The sequence below is a fragment of the Desmodus rotundus genome, chromosome 12 (assembly GCF_022682495.2).
Source record: "Desmodus rotundus isolate HL8 chromosome 12, HLdesRot8A.1, whole genome shotgun sequence".
Classification (NCBI taxonomy): Eukaryota; Metazoa; Chordata; class Mammalia; order Chiroptera; family Phyllostomidae; genus Desmodus; species Desmodus rotundus.
Genome location: NC_071398.1, coordinates 47,437,740 through 47,457,903, shown reverse-complemented (window position 1 = coordinate 47,457,903; position 20,164 = coordinate 47,437,740). Strand labels below are relative to the sequence as shown.

Genomic DNA, 20,164 nt, shown 5'->3' with positions numbered 1-20,164 from the left:
AAGTGTTTGGAAGCCATTTACAAGAACCAGGGATAAAGACCAAACATATATTTTTTCGTATTTGAATGTTTATTTTCAGTTCATCTTTTGCCAAGGAATCAGGATGTTGTGTTATACATTAGATGACAGTATGTGAGTGATGATTTGCAGAAACCAAGAGAAAAGGCTGGCTAATATTACAGATTGATTTATTTCAAAACAAAGACATGAGTCAACAGTTAGCCAGAGTACTGTATTTGAAACACAGAAAGTCAAAACTGAGGTGTTCCGAAAAATATAAACCATGTAAGGATTTGTAAATTTTGGGAGTAGTACTAGGGGTTCAAGAAGCACAGCCCAATTCATGATTAATTCAGAGTTCATTTTACTTAGACATTAAAGCTTTTCAGTTGACACCCACGTGATACTATGTTTTATTGATCCATTAACTCAGTAACTCCTTATTGAGTGTCTGTCACATGTCAGGCACTATTTTACACATACAGAATCAGGATCCATTCATGAACAATAAAGGCCAAAGCTGGCCCGCAGATTACATTCTTATTATGTAAAGATAACTGTGACAAGTACTGTATATACTGTATATAGTTATCATACTGTTTCATGACAATAAATTTGAGAGTTTGGATAAAATGGTTAAATTCCTTGAAAGTCACCAATTACCAAAACTGAAACAAGAGGAAATAGAAAATCTGAATAGTCTGATAATTATTAAAGGAATTGAAACTGTTTAGAAGATTTCTCATAAAGCCCAGGACCCAACTGGCTTCACCAGTGAATTTCTCTAAACATTTATAAAAGATATGACACCAGAGAATAGAATTGGAGGACTTGCTTCCCACTTCTTTTTACATCTTTTGATGTAAAACTTGACACAGATAGTAAAGAAAAAGAACAAACCCATGTTTATTTATATATATATAAATATAAATGCAGAAGTTCCAAACCAATCTAGTGAGATTAGTTAGAAGTACATAAAATACATCAGGAGCAAGTGTGGTTTATTCTAGGAATACAAGGGTAGTTTAATGTTCAAAAAGGAATATAGTTTATGATGATGTAAGTAAAACAATAAAAATAATATGATCCTCTTAGTATATGCAGAACATGCACTTATACAATCCAATAGTTATTTGTGATTAAGAAGAAAACTGTTAGTAAATTAGGAATAGGAAACTTCTGTGGTCATATAAAAACATCTAAAAGCAATCTACAGCAAACATCTTACTTCATGGTGAAATACCAGCATTTTCCCCTTAACATATTTTCTCATCTAAGCTTGAAGATTACCCATCACTCTTTCTCTTCTCTTTCCTTGTACTCCTTCCCACCTTCACTTATCCCAGGGATATGGGCTGAGGTGCCAAAACCAAAAATGACATCAGTAGTACCCTGAGGTCCATTTCTTCTCTCCAAGTCAGGGACACCCAAGTATTCTTTATGATGAGTAGTTCATTGTGGAGAACAAACTACTCACTAATGGTACCAGTGCCAGATTGTTTAGCTAGATCCAGTTAGATTCAGGCCAGAACAGAGATTGCTTTCCATAAATCCCCTCAGAGACCTGCCTCTCCAGACCCATTCCCCAGGCATGCTGCTTCCTGGACTGGGCCCTCACCATGCATGGGCATGTGGAAGGCAGTGTCTCCTTACTAGGTGGGTCATTCCCCAGTACCCCCATTCATCCTGCCCTGTCCTATAAACTTAATGCCTTCCATGTGGCACAGGAGATACCCATGTCATCTTGCTGCTGCCGAATCTGAGCCTTGTGTGTATGTTCCCTTAATAAACTCTGAATGTAATGATGGGGCCCTCAGCCTCTCTTGATGGTATCTTGGCCAGAGAAAATTTGCCCAACACTCAGTATGACCCACGGTAAGATGAAGCTGGAACTGGGAGCAAGGTAGAAGCTGGCAGAGTACAATAATGCTCCCAATCACCTCCCATCTCCTACAAGTTGGCCTCTGTAGGAGGTGAAGCAGACTTCGTTATGTCAGTGGTCAGGGCTGAGTCCTCAGTCAGGGCCCTCTCCAGGCTGCCTGGCAGGGAGTGGATCAGTTTGTTTCGGAAGTCCTTGCCCAGGAATACATAGAGCATTGGGTTGATACAGCTGTTGAAGAAAGCTAGGATACTTGTTAGGGATATTAGGAGAGCAAGGATTTTGAACTTTTCGTCAGACATTCTCTCTGCGGCCCAGACTAAATACAGAAGACACACTTGAAAGGGGAACCAGCAAATGAAGAAGGAGGCCACGACAGCAGTGAGGACCCATAAGGGGCGGCTGGAATTAGCCATGCCTTTTTTACAGATTTTTGCAGCAATGAGCCCATAGCAAATAGCGATGATGGACATTGGAAATGTGAAGCCAACGATGAAGCGGTTTGTCCCTATGATTTTTACCGAGGTGAACACCCTGCGCATCTTCTCTTCTTCAGTGATGTTCCCCCAGGTTTCAAGGTCAAAACCACAGTATACATTATTTTGTTCATCCTTTTGTGTAGTAATGAAGATGACAACTGGCAAGTTAAGGACTGCTGCAAGAATCCAAGGTACAATGATCAGTTTTATAGCCAGACTTACAGTGCGGTAGTTCTGGGCCCAGACTGGACGCAGGACACAAATACATCGGTCCAGAGCAATGAAATTAATGAGGAAGACACTTGCAAACAGGTTTGTGTCTGCAAAGAAGTTAGTTAACTTGCACAGGAGCCAGCCAAAAGGCCACTGTCCTTTCCTGGCACTTACAACCAAGAAGAATGGCAGAGTGGCAGTGAAGAGGAAGTCGGCTATGGCCAGGTTCAGGTAACACAAGGTGGTGACTGTGAGTGCCATCCGGAATCCAGCCACCCAGATCACAAGCCCATTGCCCAGGATGCCGAGGACACTGATGATTCCATGCATCACCAATGTGAAGATATGCAGAGCCACGTAGTCAATTGCCATCTTGTCCACACCTAAAACATTTGAGCAATGGGAATTTGCCAGCTGTGAAACCATCCTACAGCATTTCTATTCAAGCCAACATCAACATGCACTAGAGCTTCCTGGCCAAACGGGATACCCACTCTACGGAACCTTGTGGTCAGTCACTATACATTTGGCAAACCCTTGGCTGTTCCTTTGGAAGAAGACAGTTCTCCATATTTCCATAATTATTAATAAGCATTCCATCTCTTAGGCTGATTACTTAACCAAGAGGGTTAGAAGGCTCCTGTCCATTGGCAGGATCCTGAGCTGAGGGTGTATAAACAACAGAAAACTGATGGGAGGCATGTTCAGCACAGTGAGGGAGGCACTAGACTCAGAGTCAGTAGGGTCCCATCATCTTCTACCCACGACCCAATGCATAGATGCCAGCTGTCTCTGCAACCTCTGCCAGCCCCAGGTTCTGGTTAATTCCCACCCAGCCCCTGTCCCTCCCCTCTGTGAGAACTCTTAACCTATTTATTGAGTAGTCTTTAAAGTTTTAGAATGTGGTTTGAGTTTATAGCTGAAGAGGATTTTGAACAGTTACTGTTAATATGTAGTAATACGTTACATCCTGTAGAGTTTGTACTAGAGGAGGTAAGTCAAGGGGCCTCTTTTTTGCATTCAGCCCTCTGTTTTTCATGATCTGTTCGATATGGAGCTCTTTTCTGTTTGGGATACAAAGAGTTTTTGCACATGGTATAGCTTTTAGCATCTGTGGCACAGAGAATATGAGAGTCAATGCTTATTGGGTTCTTATTCGAGACCATGCATTGTATTAAGTGGGGGTCATGTTATATACATGTGTGTGTACATATATATGTATATATATTCAGTTTGACCTACATACAACTTTATAACTGTTATTATCTGTACTTTTCATAAGAATAAATAGATATTCAGAGCAATTATGAGACCTTGAAAGTTAGTTAGGTGGTAAATGGTAGAGGAAGGACTTCAATCTAGCTTGACCTGACTTTCAAATCCTTCCTCCAACTACACAACTGTGACAGACATTGCTGGATTCCCACCCAGCACTTACCCCCCATTCTCTGCCAGTCAAACCCAACTTTGTATAGTTACTCACTCTTCAGAGAAGATGCTCCTTTCCATCTGTGGAGGCAAATCCTGATTAGTCTCACTGGCAGCTGGCATTTGCTTGCTTTGCAAAGGATTGTTTTAGCAGTGAGACATGACTGAGTCCTGGACAATAACACTAGGGGAAGATATCCGGGTGAGCTTTTCCCATAAATTTGCTTGCTATTAAGAAGGAGAATCGACAAAAGTGTAGTAGTGTCTGCCTCTGGACCAGGTCACATCTGTAACTGTTGCCTTCAGGTTCAACCCAGTGTCTGTATGACCCACTTGTCCATTGCACTTGACCAGATTCCCTCATACTGCGGTCTATGAGCTTTATCACAGACATACATCCAGGGTGGCTGCTACAGTGCACATTCAACTCCATCCTAGAATCCCTTTGCATAAAATCTAGGGTAATTTTCTATGGCCTCAAAATGTAAGAATCATCTTAGCCTAGGCTCTTCTGCCTCTTGCAGAGAAACAGCCATTTTTGAGCATTTATGTACATTCAATATTTGTAATAATATTGCAAGACATCCGCTACCATCCCCTTCTCACAAAAGGGAAACTATGGTCCAGGGATTGCAGCACTTTGTTCACCACGATGAGCACAGCCAGTCAGCAGAGACAACAAGCTTTCAAACCAGACTGAACCGATTCCAGAGTCACTGCCTTAGTCACTGTGAAGTGCTGCCAGGTTCTCCCAAGATTACCTGGAGATGATCATACCCTCGTATGACAGTTTGCCTCATTTCCTTCCCCTTCTTCCTTTCTTTCTTCCTGTCTGCACCAGTCACTTTCACCCAGTCGTCTATGGGATATTGCTTGATGGAGTGCTGGGTTTCCCAATCTTGGCAACATCGGCATTTGGGTGGGTAATTCTTTGTTGTGGGGGACTGTCCTGTATATTGTAGGATGTTTATCTGCATCTCTGGCCTCCTCCTGCTAGAACCCAGTAGCCACCCTCTCTAGTGGTGGCAATCCAAAGTGTCAAATGCCCCCTAGGGGAGAAATCACCCTTCCCCCCAGATGAGGGTCATTGTTACAGTGTTCTCATGCTGGGCTCAAAAGCTAGGTCGAAAACAACCCAATTAAAAAATGGGCAAAGGACTTGAACAGACACTTCTCCCAGGAAGACATACAGAGGGCCCAGAGACATATGAAAAGATGCTCAGCATCACTGGCCATCAGAGAGATGCAAATTAAAACCACAATGAGGTACCATCTCACACCAGTCAGAGTGGCCAACATAAACAAATCCACAAACAAATATTGGAGAGGATGCGGAGGAAAGGGAACCCTAGTGCACTGTTGGTGGGAATGCAGACTGGTGAGGCCACTGTGGAAAACAGTATGGAATTCCCTCAGAAAACTAAAAATGGAACTGCCCTTTGACCCAGCAATTCCACTACTGGGATTATACCCTAAGAACCCTGAAACACCAATCCAAAAGAACCTGTGCACCCCAATGTTCATAGCAGCACAATTTACAATAGCCAAGTACTGGAAGCAACCTAAGTGCCCATCAGCAAACGAGTGGATCCAAAAACTATGGTATATTTACACAGTGGAATTCTACGCAGCAGAGAGAAAGAAGGAGCTTATACCCTTTGCAACAGCATGGATGGAACTGGAGAGCATTATGCTAAGTGAAATAAGCCAGGCGGTGAGGGACAAATACCATATGATCTCACCCTTAACTGGAGCATAATCAATAGAAGAAAAAAGCAAACAAAATACAACCAGAGACATTGAGGTTGGGAACAGTCTAGCAGTGGCCAGGGGGGAGTGGGGTGGGGACAGTGGGAAGAGGGGATTGCAGGAACTATTATAAAGGATACATGGACAAAATCGGGGGGGATGGTGGGGGTGGGGGAGGGAGGTGGGTTCAGCTGTGGTGGGGGGAAGGGAAGGGGAGAAAAGGCATACAACTGTAATTGAATAACAATAAAAATTTAAAAAAAAAACCAGTTAGGTCGATCTGTATTCTAGTCTCCTCTCGAAACCTGCCCAATATAGGTGTTTTTAGTCAGTGGCATCTCTTCAAACTACAGTTTCCTCCTCTACAGAATGGGGTGATTTTCTGTTGAAACTGGTTTTGGGGTAAGAATCAGATGAAAATAGACATGGAAATCTTTTAGACTGAACTGGGTATCTTTAACTCATGGGAACTCCTGGTGCTCACCAGCCTCTGTCCTGTCTTCTGGGGTTCTATCCTGCACCATGCATTATCAGAGCTCAAGTTCAAGTCAAGAACAATGCTCATAATAATCATAATTACTACTTACGAACATGTTGTATGTGCCAAGAGCTCCTATTTTAACCCTTGCCACAGCTCCTCTCATATGGCTCTTCAGGATTGCATGTGTGAATATGCATAAGCACTATACATACTCTGTAAATTTGTAAATACAGAATCACATTAGTTATAATTAGTATAACTGTTGTACAGGTGAGTAGGTGAAGACTTAAACTGGTTACATTACTTGTTCAAAACTCACGGTTAGAAAGAGCTGAATCTGAGCTCAGGCAGATGGGTATCACCAGAAATGTGCACCCAGCCAGCTCTTCCTCAGCAGGGGCAGGTTCTCTCCACCCACCCACTCAGCGTCCTACAAGGACCTCAGGAGATATCATGAGCTCAATAATCTCTAAATTACTGGTTTCAACATGTTGGTACAACAAGGAAGGATGATTGTGCAATGACAGGTGGGGAAAGGCCAATGAAGCAAGTTGTGAAATTAGGGGCCCACTCTCTTGATGTGGGGTGGGGGAGAACCTGTGTGCCCCAGGTGGTATGGACTATATGATACCTGTTATTTGATGAGCCCCTAAGAGCTGTCATTTTATCAGCTCTGAAGTCATCATCCTTCCTTTCAGATGAATGTTATCATCATGTAAATCAAGAGGAAACCATGGTCCTGGCACAAGAAGAAACCTGCCCAATGTCACAATTACTAATGGTGCAACTGGATTTGACCCCAGGTTTCACACGGAAACTCAGTAGTTCCGTTATTTTGTTCTATTTCTTCATGATCGCATTTTCATGCTTGCAAGTAATTGTTTCAGTTCTGCTTTCTCCTCAAAATTCTTAACCTACTCCCTATTCCTGCCCTCAGCTGATGCCTCTACCTCATATTTTAATAAGAAAGTAGTAATAATTGTTTGTGAGCGTTGTAGCCTTCTCTCTGCCCAATGCTCCCGTTTATATCTGTACCTGTTGCAGTGAATCCAGTGTTGTTGTTCCTTTCCCCCTTTACGTTTTCTCTGGATCCCTCTCTCCCTCACCTTCCCAGTTTTTCTCCTGCAGGATCACTTTTCCTTTCTGCCAAAACATCCCCAAGATTTTCTTTCCACTAGATCATTCTATCACACAGACATATCATCTCCCCTCCCTTCACAAAGAAACTGTTGTTGGCTCAAGTTCCTTTCCAGATTCAGCCTTGTTCTTGCAAGAAAATTCTCTCAGTGAAGGGGATTCACAGTCAAAGCTAGAAGGCAGTATCTCCACCTGTCACTTCACTTTTTCGCCTAAACTCACTGCAAACTGACTTGGGTCCTGAACACCCCACGGACTGTGCCCCCCTGAAGGACACTGGCAGCCTCCATGTCCCTGCTCCAGGGGTGCCTTTTCACTTCTTATCATATAGCTCAGTGATGTCGGACACATAAACCCCTTTATTTTTCTAAAAACACATTTTTTTATGCCTTTGCATGATAAAATACACACAGAACACACCCTTGATTGTCTTTATAGCCACCTCATCTCCATCTTATTTACTTGCGTTTTCTACCCTACATTTAACTCTAAATGTTGGGTATTCCAGGTCATGTCCCTGCCTCTCCCTATCCTCTACTTGTTTCATAAGTAACATCATCCAGTCTCATGGCTTATAATATTGTACTGGTAACTTCTGGTTTATGTAATCAGCCTTGGCTTCTCTCCACAGTAATAGCCTGATAAATAACCAAATGACCCTTGACATCTCTCCATAAGAGTCCCATAGGCACCCCAAGCTATCATTGCCTAACCCAAACTCTTAATTCCTCCGTCCATTCATGCTATTCACTCTTAATATTCTGTTTCTATTTGGAGCCTACACATTCAATTGTTAAACTTCCAAATCTAACACTTATCCTTGATTTCCCTTTCCTTGGCCATCCAATCCAATCCAAGTCAATCAATTCTATCTACAAAGCAACTAAGTTGACACCTACAATAATTTTTATCACCTTTACCCTTGTTCAGAGTTCTTGTCTGGCTGTTTATTTGAACTAACCTTGCAAATAGCTTTGTTTTAGGCAATGATGCAGCCCCCTACCCCCAGTCCATTCTTCAGACATAAGACAAATGATCTTTTAGGAACACTAATCACAAGTGCTGGTGAGGATGTGGAGAAAAGGGAACCCTAGTGCACTGTTGGTGGGAATGCAGACTGGTGCAACCACTGTGGAAAACAATACGGAATTTCCTTTAAAAAAATGGACCTGCCTTTTGACCTGGCAGTTCCACTGCTGGGATTACACCCTAAGAATCCTGAAACCTATGCACTCCAATGTTCATAGTAGTATTATTTACATTATCCAAATGCTGTAAACAACCGAAATGCCCATCAGTAAATGAGTGGACAAAAAAACTGTGGTACATTTACACAATGGAATACTATGCAGCAGAAAGAAAGAAGGAGCTCCTACCCTTTGCGACAGCATGGATGGAACTAGAGAGTATGACGCTAAGTGAAGTAAGCCAAGAGGTAAAAGACAAATATCATGTGATTTCACCTTTAAGTGGAACCTAATCAACAAAATAAACAAGTGAGCAAAATAGAACCTGAGACAAGGAAATAAAAAACAATCTTGACAGTGACCAGATGGGAGGGGGGAAGAAGATAATAGGGAAAAGAAGGAGAAGGGTCAAGTCAAGGAACTTGTATAAAGGACCCATGGAGAAGGACAATGGGAGGGGGGTGGGCAGGGCAGGGGAGAGCTATAATTGAACACCAATAAAAAAATTTAAAAAACAAGAAAAACTGCTAATCATGCCATATTATTCTGCTCAGCACTCTCCCATGGTTTCTAAACTACTACCTCAAGCTTACCAAGCCCTCCTGGATGTGCCTTGCGTACCCCTCAGACTCACACAACCACTGTCCTCCCACACACTGTGATGGATCCCCACTGAATTCCTTTCACTTCTCGAACATACCAAGCTCATTGCCTTCTCCGGGCTTTTGCATCCTCTGTTTCTTCTGCATTCAGTGCTCTTACTTTCAACCTCCCCACATCTGACTCTTTCTGAATATTCCTATCTCATCTTAGATACTACGTACTCAGAGACATTCTTCCTGACCCACAATGCAAAGCAGCTACCCCTGGTACAGCCTATCTCACCATGTACTGTTCTTATTTATTTTTCCATTTATATGTTTTATTCTAAATACCCTCCACATTTGTACATATGCCCCAAAGACTATGAAGTTTTTTCAGTGCTATATTTTTACAGTAACTTTGTCCAATAAAAACATAAACGTGAACCATAAGTACAAGCCACATATGTGACTTGTAAGTTTTTACAAAGTAAAACATTAATTTTAATAATACATTAATTAATTGTAATAGTATTTTATTTAACCTGACATATCAAAAAGAACATAGTTGGAACATGTAAACTAATATAAGAATTGTCAATGAGCTATTTTGTATTCTTTTTTGTACTAAGTCTCAAATAACTCAATTCATTTTTGACTATGGCACTTCTCAGGTCAGACTAGCAAGAGCTCAATAACCATATGTGGCAAGTGGATTCTTACTGGGCAGCCCAGGTCTAGAGTTCAGGAGGTTTCTGCCACATAGCAGATGTTCAAATAATAATTTTTAAATTATCAGGCTTTGAACTTACCACCAGCTCAGATCCTGTTCCTGTGACCAGTTTTTGGCCTCCAGTGGAGTAACTTAGGCTGGAACAGCTGCCATGGATACTTTATTGAAGGACAAGGGGGAGGGACAATGGGATTTGAATCAATCAGGTGACAGAAACTCAGAGCATTGCATCTTTCAATTTCCATAAAGTATTCTCGAAATACTGTCATAAACTATTCTTAGAAACTTAATGTCTGAATATTCCCCTCACCTCCTACCTTCTGTGGGAGAGAGGAATTTCAGTCCTCTAAATGTCTGGGGTCAAGAATGCTGGGTGTCTAATCCCATTTCTTTCAGAGATTCAGGAAAATAAAAGAAACAATTACTGACTTGAGAAGAATTAGGGGCATGCAAGAAAAAAACAGAGATGATGGTTAAACAAAAACTTGTTTTCCTCTCACACAACAATTCTGACACCAAATGTTTGTGTTTGTTCTACACCAAGAAATTCTCCAGTTCTCTGTGGACCTGAATAGGGTGTTGTACCATTCAGTTCAGTCTGATGCTGTCTATCTGGAATTAGGTCCAGATCCCACAAGGTAAAGGGCTCCATTCCATAAGGCTGCTCTCACTTAAGTGGGCAATTTTAAGTACAAGGTTGCTAACTATAGTTCTAACTGAGCAGCTATAAGTCAGGCATTGCCCTTACCCTGTCCTCAGATTTGAGAATTTGCTAGAATGGATAATAGAAATCAGGAGGACAATTTACACATGTTTACTGGTTTATTGTAAAGTATATAACTCAAAAACAGCCAAGTGGAAGAGATACACAGGGCAAGGTATGGGGAATGTGTATTCACAGAGCTTCCATGTTCTTTCTGGGGGCACCACTCTCCCAATACCTTGATGTGTTCACTAACCGGGAAGATCATCAAATCTCATTGTTCAGTAGTTTTTATAGAGCATAGTCTCCAGCCTGTCTCTCACCTCCCCTTCTCAGAAGTTGTTGTGTGAAGCTAAAACTTCCAAAGCTTTAATCTGTTGGTCCCATCAAGGCTATGTAAGGGTCCACCCTAACTTACCTCATTAGCAAAAATCCTAGTGTGATCAAAATGGTCTCCTCATAAATAAAATAAGACACTTCTATCACTCAGGAAATTGCAAGGGTTTTAGCCTTGTCCCAAGAACCTGGGACAAAGACCAAATATGCTTCTTTTTCTATCACAGTGTAGGTGAAAGACATGGTGACCAAGAACAGAGAGAGGACTCTTCACCCAGCACCGTCACCAGGATTGATTCCCTGACCTTCTGCTCCTGAAAGTGATAATTTGTGAGTCGGAGATGAGCCTTTTCTGAGCTTTTAAGTACCATCAGAATGTACTATAGTGTTGTTCTCAAACCCAGTGGATACAACCATGGAGAAAAGTGGAGAAAGAGAAGACAAGAGTCCAAGAGAAACAGATAAAGATTTTTTTTGTTTTCCCCAAGTTACTGTACATTTAGATGTTTTCATGTATAACTTACAGCAAACCTGTGAATCACTTAACCATGAAAAAAATATTATTTTAAAAAATTGGAAGGAGGTAGGTTCTGAATCCAAATAAAAATTGAGTTTAATTTAATCCTTCTACTCTATTATCCTGTTGGTTTTCTTTTTGAAAATTTCTTGAACATGACCACAAAGTGGCTGCCAGTGTTCCAGACATCACATCTACATAACCTTTGAAGCCAGAAGGAAGGAACCAGGCAGAAAAATTGACTCTGTTCACACACCTCTCTAATTTAATAGAGAAGGAAACTCTTTCTAGAGGCTACATAGGACCTCTTCTTACCTTTCATTGGCAGAACTGAGTGACATACCCATTTATAGGCCAATCCCTGGCAGTTAAAAAAAAAAAACGGTTGACTAAACTGGCTTAGGATGAAGGCATATTGCTGCCTGAATAAAATGGAGTTCACTTATCAAGGAACAAGGGGTGGTAGGTATTGTATAAGTATTGCCTCCACACAGGTGCTCCCTTGCTGGCTTCTGAGACTAATCAGTCATGGGCTCTACCTGGAGAAGCTGACCAAGTGGATGAAGATATTAGGGAGTGAAGTGCTTAGTCACAGAAGAGTGGGGGTATATGTAGTGATAGAGAGATGTTTGGGTCATTACGGTATTCCCCCAAAGGAACAGCTAACTCAGACGGACAGGGTCTAGGGTCACTTCCTGGAGGAGGTAACACCTATGATGAATCTCAGAGACTTGGATAAAGAGGAGAAAGAGAATTGCATTCCAGGCAGAGGGGAGTGAAAGTGCACAGGAACGGGCCAAGAAATTGGTTACATTAGTTTTTTTTTTCTCTCTTTTTTATTTTTTAAATTTTTTATTGTTATTCAATTACAGTTGTGTGCCTTTTCTCCCCATCCCTCCACCCCAACCCAGCCGAACCCCCCTCCCTCCCTCACCTCCACCCTCCCCCTTGATTTGGTCCATGTGTCCTTTAAAGTAGTTCCTGTAATCCTCTCTCCTCACTGTCCCCTCCCCACTCCCCCCTGTCCATTGTTAGATTGTTCTTAACTTCAATGTCTCTGGTTATATTTTGTTTAAATTGGTTACATTTGGTTGGAGCACATGGTGAAGCAGAGAGCAGTAAGTGATGAGTCTAGAAGGTGACCAGACTCATTGCTTAGTGGGTCTTCAATGCTACAAGAAGGACTTGGAACTTCTCTTTAAGAAAATGAAAAGCCAGTTAAGCAGGACAGGGACTGGTTGAATGTGTGCTTCAGGGGGTACAAAAAAGAATCCTAGATTCCTGCAAAGAGATGGATTTGAGAATGTTCCCACCTGGAGGCAGAGATCTTATAGTAGAGGATATTCCAAGAGCTCAAGATGAAGCTGTTGAAGAGTTCCGCAGGTCAGGAATAGTGAAACAGAGAGGAGGTGTGGTTTGGGGAGAGATTGTCCAGGCTTAGCTGATGGTTTTGGAGACTGGATGGCTCTGGGGAATGAAGGAAGGACTCTATGAATCCCACATTTCTTGATTTGGGTCCCAGTTCCTACTACAACATAATAAACCACCCAGACAGAAAATTATGTAAAACAACTATGTAGGGGAACACTCGGTTCTCCCCCTTGGTGCATTACTTCCCATATGTGTTTCCTTTACTTTTACATAGAACATTTTATTCTGGGTCACCAAAGGTATGGAGTTGTTTTTCCCACAATGACAAGCATGTTTCCCCCACCATCTGGGTGTCCCACAATTTAACTCATTTCTGGAGCTGGCATCACATTTCACAGGTTAAGGGTTCAGTTAGTCCCACAAGACTGTCCACCCCTCTTTCACACACACACACTCTGCAGATGCCAGTCACAAACGAGTTCATGTCTCCTGTGCTTCTGACCAACCAGCTGCAGATTGGAGGTTCTGGTGACCCACACCATAGGTTTGACTAACTTGCCAGAGTGGCTCACAGAACCTGGAGAGACACATGTATCAACTTATTATAGGATATGATAATACAGATGAAAGTCAGCCCTGGCTGGTGTGGCTCAGTGGATTGATCACTGGCCTGCAAACCAAAGGGTCGCTGGTTCGATTCCCAGTCAGGACACATGCCTGGGTTGTGGGCCAGGTCCCCAGTAGGGTGGCACATGAGAGGCAAACACACATTGATGTTTCTCTCCCTCTCTTTCTCCCTCCCTCCCTATCTCTCTAAAAATAAATAAAGTCTTTAAAAAAAGTCTACTGTATATACGTATACATGCATTTATGTGCATATAATATACACATATATTTATTATCTCACAACAACCACTTTATTGTGTTCATGAATTATGTGGGCTGGAAATTAGAATAAGGCACAGAGGAGATGCTGTTTCTACCCCAAAGTCTCTGTGACAAATAAAAGTTTTATAAAATCCAAATTTCAGTGTCCTTAAATAAAGTTTTCTTGGCACATGGCCATGCTCATACGTATTGTCTATGGCTGTGTTCATGCTATAACAGCAGAGATGGGGGTTGTAACGGAGACCCAAGGGCCTGTAAGATGTAGAGTATTTACCATCTGGCTTTTTACAGAAAACACATGCTGACCTCTGGGTGGAATGACCTGACCAGCTGCACAACTAGTCAAGGACAGACCTGGGTGTCCATCCCAGACAATCTGGCCTCACCCTCTCAGGCACCATGATTTACTGAAAGGTGTGGCTGTTCACAGAGGCCGTTTCAGACATCAGTTACCAAAACAGTCAGGGATTTTTGCTGCACAGGTAAGAATTTGCCCCAGGTTAATTCCAATGTCATTTTCCCCTTGTCCTTACCCAGTTTAGGCAGTGGGACCACTCCCGAATGGGAGTCATTTGAGACCTGTCTTCTTTTCTTCCCCCTAGTCATATTGCTTTTGTCCATCTTTGCAAATTTTGCTTAATCAGGAGCCATTTGGTAGCAAGGAACCAAATCTGCTTATGCTTCAGCAAAGAGCTTATGAGAAACATGCAGGGGCATGCCTCAGTTCCAGGAAGAACAGCCAGATTTTTTTTTTTTCAATTAGAGTTGACATTCAATAGTATATTAGTTTCAGGTGTACAGCATAGCGGTCAGACATTTATATATCTTACAAATTGATGCCCCCCGATGAATCCAGTGCCCATCTGGCACCATCCATAGTTATTACAATATTATTGAGTATGTTCCCTGTGCTGTACTTCCCATCCCCGTGACTGTTTGTAACTGCCGATCTGTACTTCTTCATCCCTTCACCTTTTTTACCCAGGCCCCGCCCCCAACCCTCTCCCCTCTGGAGACCATCAGTTTGTTCTCTGTATCTATAAGTACATTTCTCTTGTTCATTTGATATTTTTGATTCCACATATTAGTAAGATCATGTGGTATTTGTCTTTGTCAGATTTATTTCACTTTGTATAATACCCTCTAGGTCCACCCATGTTGTTGCAAGTGGTAAGATTTCATTCTTTTTTATGGACAAGTAATACTCCATTCTACATATGCATCACATCTTCTTCATCCATTCCTCGATTCATGGGCACTTAGGTTGCTCCCACATTTTGGCTATTGTAAATAATGCTGCAATTGGTACAGGACAGGAACTAGCCTAGAGCAGGTCTGCCTCAGGCTGGCCAGTAGTGTGTCTGGGCCTCAGGTAGGGAAGATTTCACAATACAAATCCAGGTGATTTTGAGCATATGGTTATTAAAGCTGGGGACAGTGAAACAAAGGGAGGACTCAGGGTAGAAGAAGTAACAGGAGAGAGCCTAGGCAGTGCTCTGCTTTGGCTCCCTAGAAACATGGTAAGAAAGACATGAACCAAGGCAGGGCTACTTTTAGCTCACTGGGAAGTCAGAGAAAGGAGAGCCTTGGAGACAAGACCAGGGCGTTAGCCCAGGTTGAGCTGCCACTGCCCACTGCTCCCCTGGCTGCAAGTCTCATGGGGACCCTTAGAGTATAGAAGGAAGTAAAGGGTTTATGCCCAAGTAGGGGCATGGGCATGCTCTAGAGCAAGCCCACCCTGAATCTTTGTCCTGAGAGCTTTTATCTCTTTTTTGTGGGTGAGGATCTTAGGGAGGGATTCCAGAAGAATATTTATTAGCTTTCTAGGTATGTTTTTTAATATGCTGATGCATCAAAATGAGCATATGGGGAGGTTGGGGGATATTCTTTGGTCTGCTATACTGTTTTACTTTGATCTTGGGTCTGTCTGGGTCTAATGGGGTTTTTATTATTTGTTCCCCTGACTTCATCCATCCTTGGGCTCAGCTGGCACAAATGGCATTGATTGGGTCTCTGTTCTCTATTTTCCCATGCCAGGGTGATTTAAGCTCTGTATTCTCTGGTGAGGGAGGAGAGGTGTAAGGTCTAAGCCATTTGCCCTCAACTGTCCTTGCTTAGGGGAGGCAAGGTCTTGTGATTCACTGGCTGGCTGTAAGTTGCTCAAGCTGTTTGGCCTTGTTCAACTTTCTTGTCTCAGTTTCCCTATTCTCCTTGCTCAGGAATTTTCCTAACTTGTTACTATCCTGTTTCACAGTGAACATTGGGGTGTATACATCTTTTCAAATTAGTGTTTTGGATCTATTTAGGTAAATACCCAGAGGTGGAATTGCTGGGTAACGAGGTAGTTTTATTATTTAAAAATTTTTGAGGAACCTCCATACTGTTTTTCATAGTGGCTGCGCCAATTTGCATTCCCACCAACAGTTGCACTAGGGTTCCCTTTTTCCCACATTCTCATCAACACTTGTTTGTTGATTTAACGTATTTTCACCATGTATAATGCACTCTGGTGTATAATGTGCACCCATATTTTTGGCCCAAACTTTCAGGAAAAAAAACTTTTGTTTTAATTTTTTAATTCAATTATTTATTTACTTATATCTAAAATCAAAAGTTATTATTGTATTCCAGGGTATTATTTTGCCTATGGATATCATTATTGCTTTCTGGAGTTACACTTTTAACACATAAGCCAAATAAAAGCATTAAAAACATTTACATAGATACAGAATTAGTACTACCCATGCATAATGCACATCCTTATTTTTCCCTAAAAATTTTTGAGCAAAAAAGTGCATATTATATATGATGGCAGAATATGGTATTGATGATAGCCATTCTGACTGGTGTGAGGTGGAACCTCATGTGGTTTTAATTTGCATTTCCTTGATGATGAGTGATGTTGAGCATCTTGTCATATGTCTATTCAGCCAGACTTTCATAGATACCTGGGAATCTGTCAGTTACTCTCTGTGAGGTCCCATGCCTCTTGTTTTTTTCCCAGCATGTAGGCCTTTCTTCTCTATGCATTTGCAGTGCCCTCTGCCTACTGTTCATTTTAATTCCCCACAACTTTGGCTTCCATTCGACTCTTTGTCACATCCACACTTGTCACCCTTCCTTCCTTGGCAGCCTTCTAAAATTTGTCTTTTACGTATAACCCCCAAGAAATTTTTGTACAATACAGATCTGAACATAGCTCACTCCTGACTAAAAATCTTTAGCGATTCCCTATTTAATCCACATTTTTCCAGCTTGGGACGCTATAGTGTGAAGTCAGGAACTTTGGCAGCTATCTTGCAGCCATGAGGTGGCAATCTCCAGGAAGAAATCCACCATATTTGGGTTGATAAAGTGAAATGAATAAAATAAATGTGGTTTTTGATTATTATTAGATAGAACCTAACCCAGCACTACCAGTCTCTAAAGGTCTTGTAAACTATGAATGTCGTCCTGGTTTAAGCCATTGTGAGGTATAATGATATATTATGAATTAGTTATAACTGAAAACATCTTAATTGATGCAAGGCCTTGGGGATAATGTATTTAGGATGACTGACTTTACCTCTGTCTCTGTCTTCCCATAATTCCTTGTATCACTCTGATGCCCATGGATAATGCAGAAAATTTGGGGATGACCACCATCTCTTTGGGCTAGAGGCCTACCAGTGAGCTTCCACAGGAGCAGAGGATCATAGAACTAGTCTTGGCAGTGGTGAGTGGGTGGGGAGTGTTCTGTTTTGTCCAGTTGTCTCAGCTTCTCTGCCTCCCATCTGGGAGCTCTCTCTGTGTTTCTGGTTCCTGTCTCTCTCATTATCATCTCTGCCTTCCATTGCTTACCTCTGATTCTTCTCACCTCAGTACTGGCTCCTTTATTTATTTATTCTGATTCATTGAGAGGGAAGGGTTCTGGACATCCAGACCCTTTAACCCTTGATGTGGAGAGGGTTGGACTTCTCCATTCCACAGAGGATTGAGGTTGAGGAAAACAGTTAGTTACTTGAGTTTCTAAATGGAGCCAGTGTACTCCCTAATTGCTGTTAAAACAAGTGCCATGTTGTTTTATTCTTGGTGTATTGAGGCCACAGAGAAGCACAAGGAGCCCTGGTCTGTTACCCAATTGTCTGAAGTTCACTCACCCCTCCTCAGTCCCTCTTGTGGATCTTCTGCTAAGACCATTAGAGACAGAGTCCAAGCTGGAACCTGGAACTGCCCAGATCATGGAACATGGTTTGTGTAGGGGCTGGGGAGCTCAACAAGGGCACACTCAGTAGAAGAATGTGGACAAAGGAATCTTTGGAGGGAGTTCTAGAGAAATACAAGGTAAAGAAATGAATACAGCAAACACACACAACTCTTTCCAGATGTTTTGCTGTGAGAGAAAGCCAAGGAATTGGTTAGAAACTAAAGAAGAACGTGGAGTTGAAGGATACATTTGTTTAAAGATAAGAGGTTCTAGTCTGGAGGTGCTGATGGGAATGATGGAATGGAGAGGAAATATTGATGCTGCAAGAGAGAGAAGATAAGTGAAGGAGGAGTTTCTTGACGAAATGAGGGGCTGGGATTCCGAGGACAAGTGGAACATAGGTCTTGGGGAGGGATACTTGTTTTCTGGCCATGGAGGTGGAAGCTGGAGCAGACAGGAGTGTGGATTTGGTGGAGTATACAGCGAGGACATCAACAGTGAGTGGGCATGACAGAGGAGGTTCAGAGCTTTAAGGAGAAAGCAGAAGGGTCAAGATAATAATTGCTATGGATCATGGGGAAATGAATGTAATAGGAAAGCAGTAGCTTTTCAGAGCAGTGATGGGTCTCCACATGAAGAGACTGGTCCTGGATGTTGGGTGGGACACCTCAGCAGGACTCAGCTCTGCCCTGTCAAAATTGCAACCTTAAACTGTAGGCCAGTCACTTCCCTCTCAAAGCCCAGGTCTCTTCTATCATTTGGTGATGGTGACGTTTAGCCAATTCCCAGCTTGTTGGGCTCAGAGGCAAGAAAGGTATGGATTTGATACAGTGACTGCCCCCTAAAAGGGGCTCAGTAAATGGCTCAAACCAGCATGGTCTGTGTTGGCTGGAGGTCACAGGTTTTCTCCCTTCCCCAAGCCTTGGCGGAGTCCCGATTGCACAACTTTTCCTTTCTGGTGTGTCCCCTCCTGTCATTACAGAATCTTCTTTATTCATTGCATCAACCTTTGTGAATGATTGCCTTGGAGATTCCTGAGAACAAACATCCTCAGGGTATCTCTGGGGTTGCATGCAGGTGGAAAAAACTAATTCTTTTCCACGCTGAAGAGCATCAAAGGTCAAAAGAAATTTGAGCCACATAAATAATTTTAAATTGTCTGGTAGGCACTTTGAAAAAGTAAGAAGAAACTGGTGAAGTTAATTTTTTAAAATAGTTTATTTTTATTGTACTTTTCCATTGCCATTTATTCCCCTTATGCCCCTTCCACCTCCACCCACCCTTTCCCCAAATATAAAAATTATTAACAGATATTTCCCGTGATTTTTTCATCCTAGATCTTTGAAATATGATGTATTTTATTCTTACATTTCACCTCAAATAGGACTAGCCATACTTCAAGTGCTCAAAATATGCAGGGAGTGGCAATTATATTAGGCAGCTCTCCTTGCAGAGCAGTACGGCAGGACAGGGCAGGACGAGACCTTTGCTGGTATCTGACAACCTGGGCTTTTTGGAAACTTTTTTTTTAGATTAAAAAAAATATTTTATTTATTTATTTTTAGAGAGGGGGGAAGGGAAGGAGAAAGAGAGGGACAGAAACATCACTGGGTGGTTGCCTCTCATGTGTCCCCTACTGGGGACCTGGCCTGCAACCCAGGCATGTGCACTAGATGAGAAATTGAACCAGCGACCCTCTAATTCGCCGGCCCACACTCAATCCAATGAGCTATGCCAGCCAGGGCTTTTTGGAGACTTTAAGCAATTAAGTGCTCCAAGTCTCCGTTTCATCATCTGTGAAATAATTGCAAAATCCTAACATTATTCAGTACATACTGTGTGTTAATCACTGGCCCATACTTTATGGTATTAACCTATTTTATCCTCACAACGAACAAATGTTTGAGGAAGGTTGATGCAGGGTTTGAAAGGAGAATGAGCTCTTGGCAAAAGCCTTGTATGTACTGTGAGTACCCAATCTAAATAAATCTTATACCCAGCATATATTTGGACTATTTATTGCTATCATGCTCTTCTTTAACCCCAGAAGTACTGAGCCCACCCAATGGATGGAGAAGAGCATCCCTTCTATCAGGTGAAGATAACCACAGAGAGAAGAGTGGAACTGGGGTCTCTTGTTCTGCCTTCTTCTAGCACGAGAATACACAAGATGTAATAATACTTGATTGTAGCCCTGACTGGTATGGCTCAGTGGGTTGGGCGTCATTCCACAAAACCAAAGGCCACTGGTTCGATTCCCAGTCAACACATGCCTGCGATGCATGAGAGGTGGCAG

The 20,164-nt window shown here is 42.2% G+C and overlaps 1 protein-coding gene across 5 annotated transcripts; it reads right to left on the bottom strand.

Moving 5' to 3' along the window:
- Positions 1–50: 50 nt before the first annotated feature.
- LOC112310125 (N-formyl peptide receptor 2-like) lies at positions 51–10,084 on the bottom strand. 5 transcript variants are annotated; one of them, XM_053915013.2, is made up of 3 exons: positions 9,947–9,973; positions 4,055–4,183; positions 51–2,954 (listed from the first exon to the last, which is right to left on the bottom strand). In XM_053915013.2, exon 3 carries the CDS (start codon positions 2,941–2,943, stop codon positions 1,951–1,953), a length of 993 nt encoding a protein of 330 aa, XP_053770988.1. In that variant the 5' UTR covers positions 2,944–2,954; positions 4,055–4,183; positions 9,947–9,973; the 3' UTR covers positions 51–1,950. The 5 variants fall into 5 exon arrangements, with proteins under 5 accessions (XP_053770988.1, XP_045056218.2, XP_053770987.1 ...); XM_045200283.3 differs by lacking the exon at positions 9,947–9,973 and adding an exon at positions 9,254–9,447; XM_053915012.2 differs by lacking the exon at positions 9,947–9,973 and adding an exon at positions 6,336–6,442.
- Positions 10,085–20,164: the final 10,080 nt, after the last annotated feature.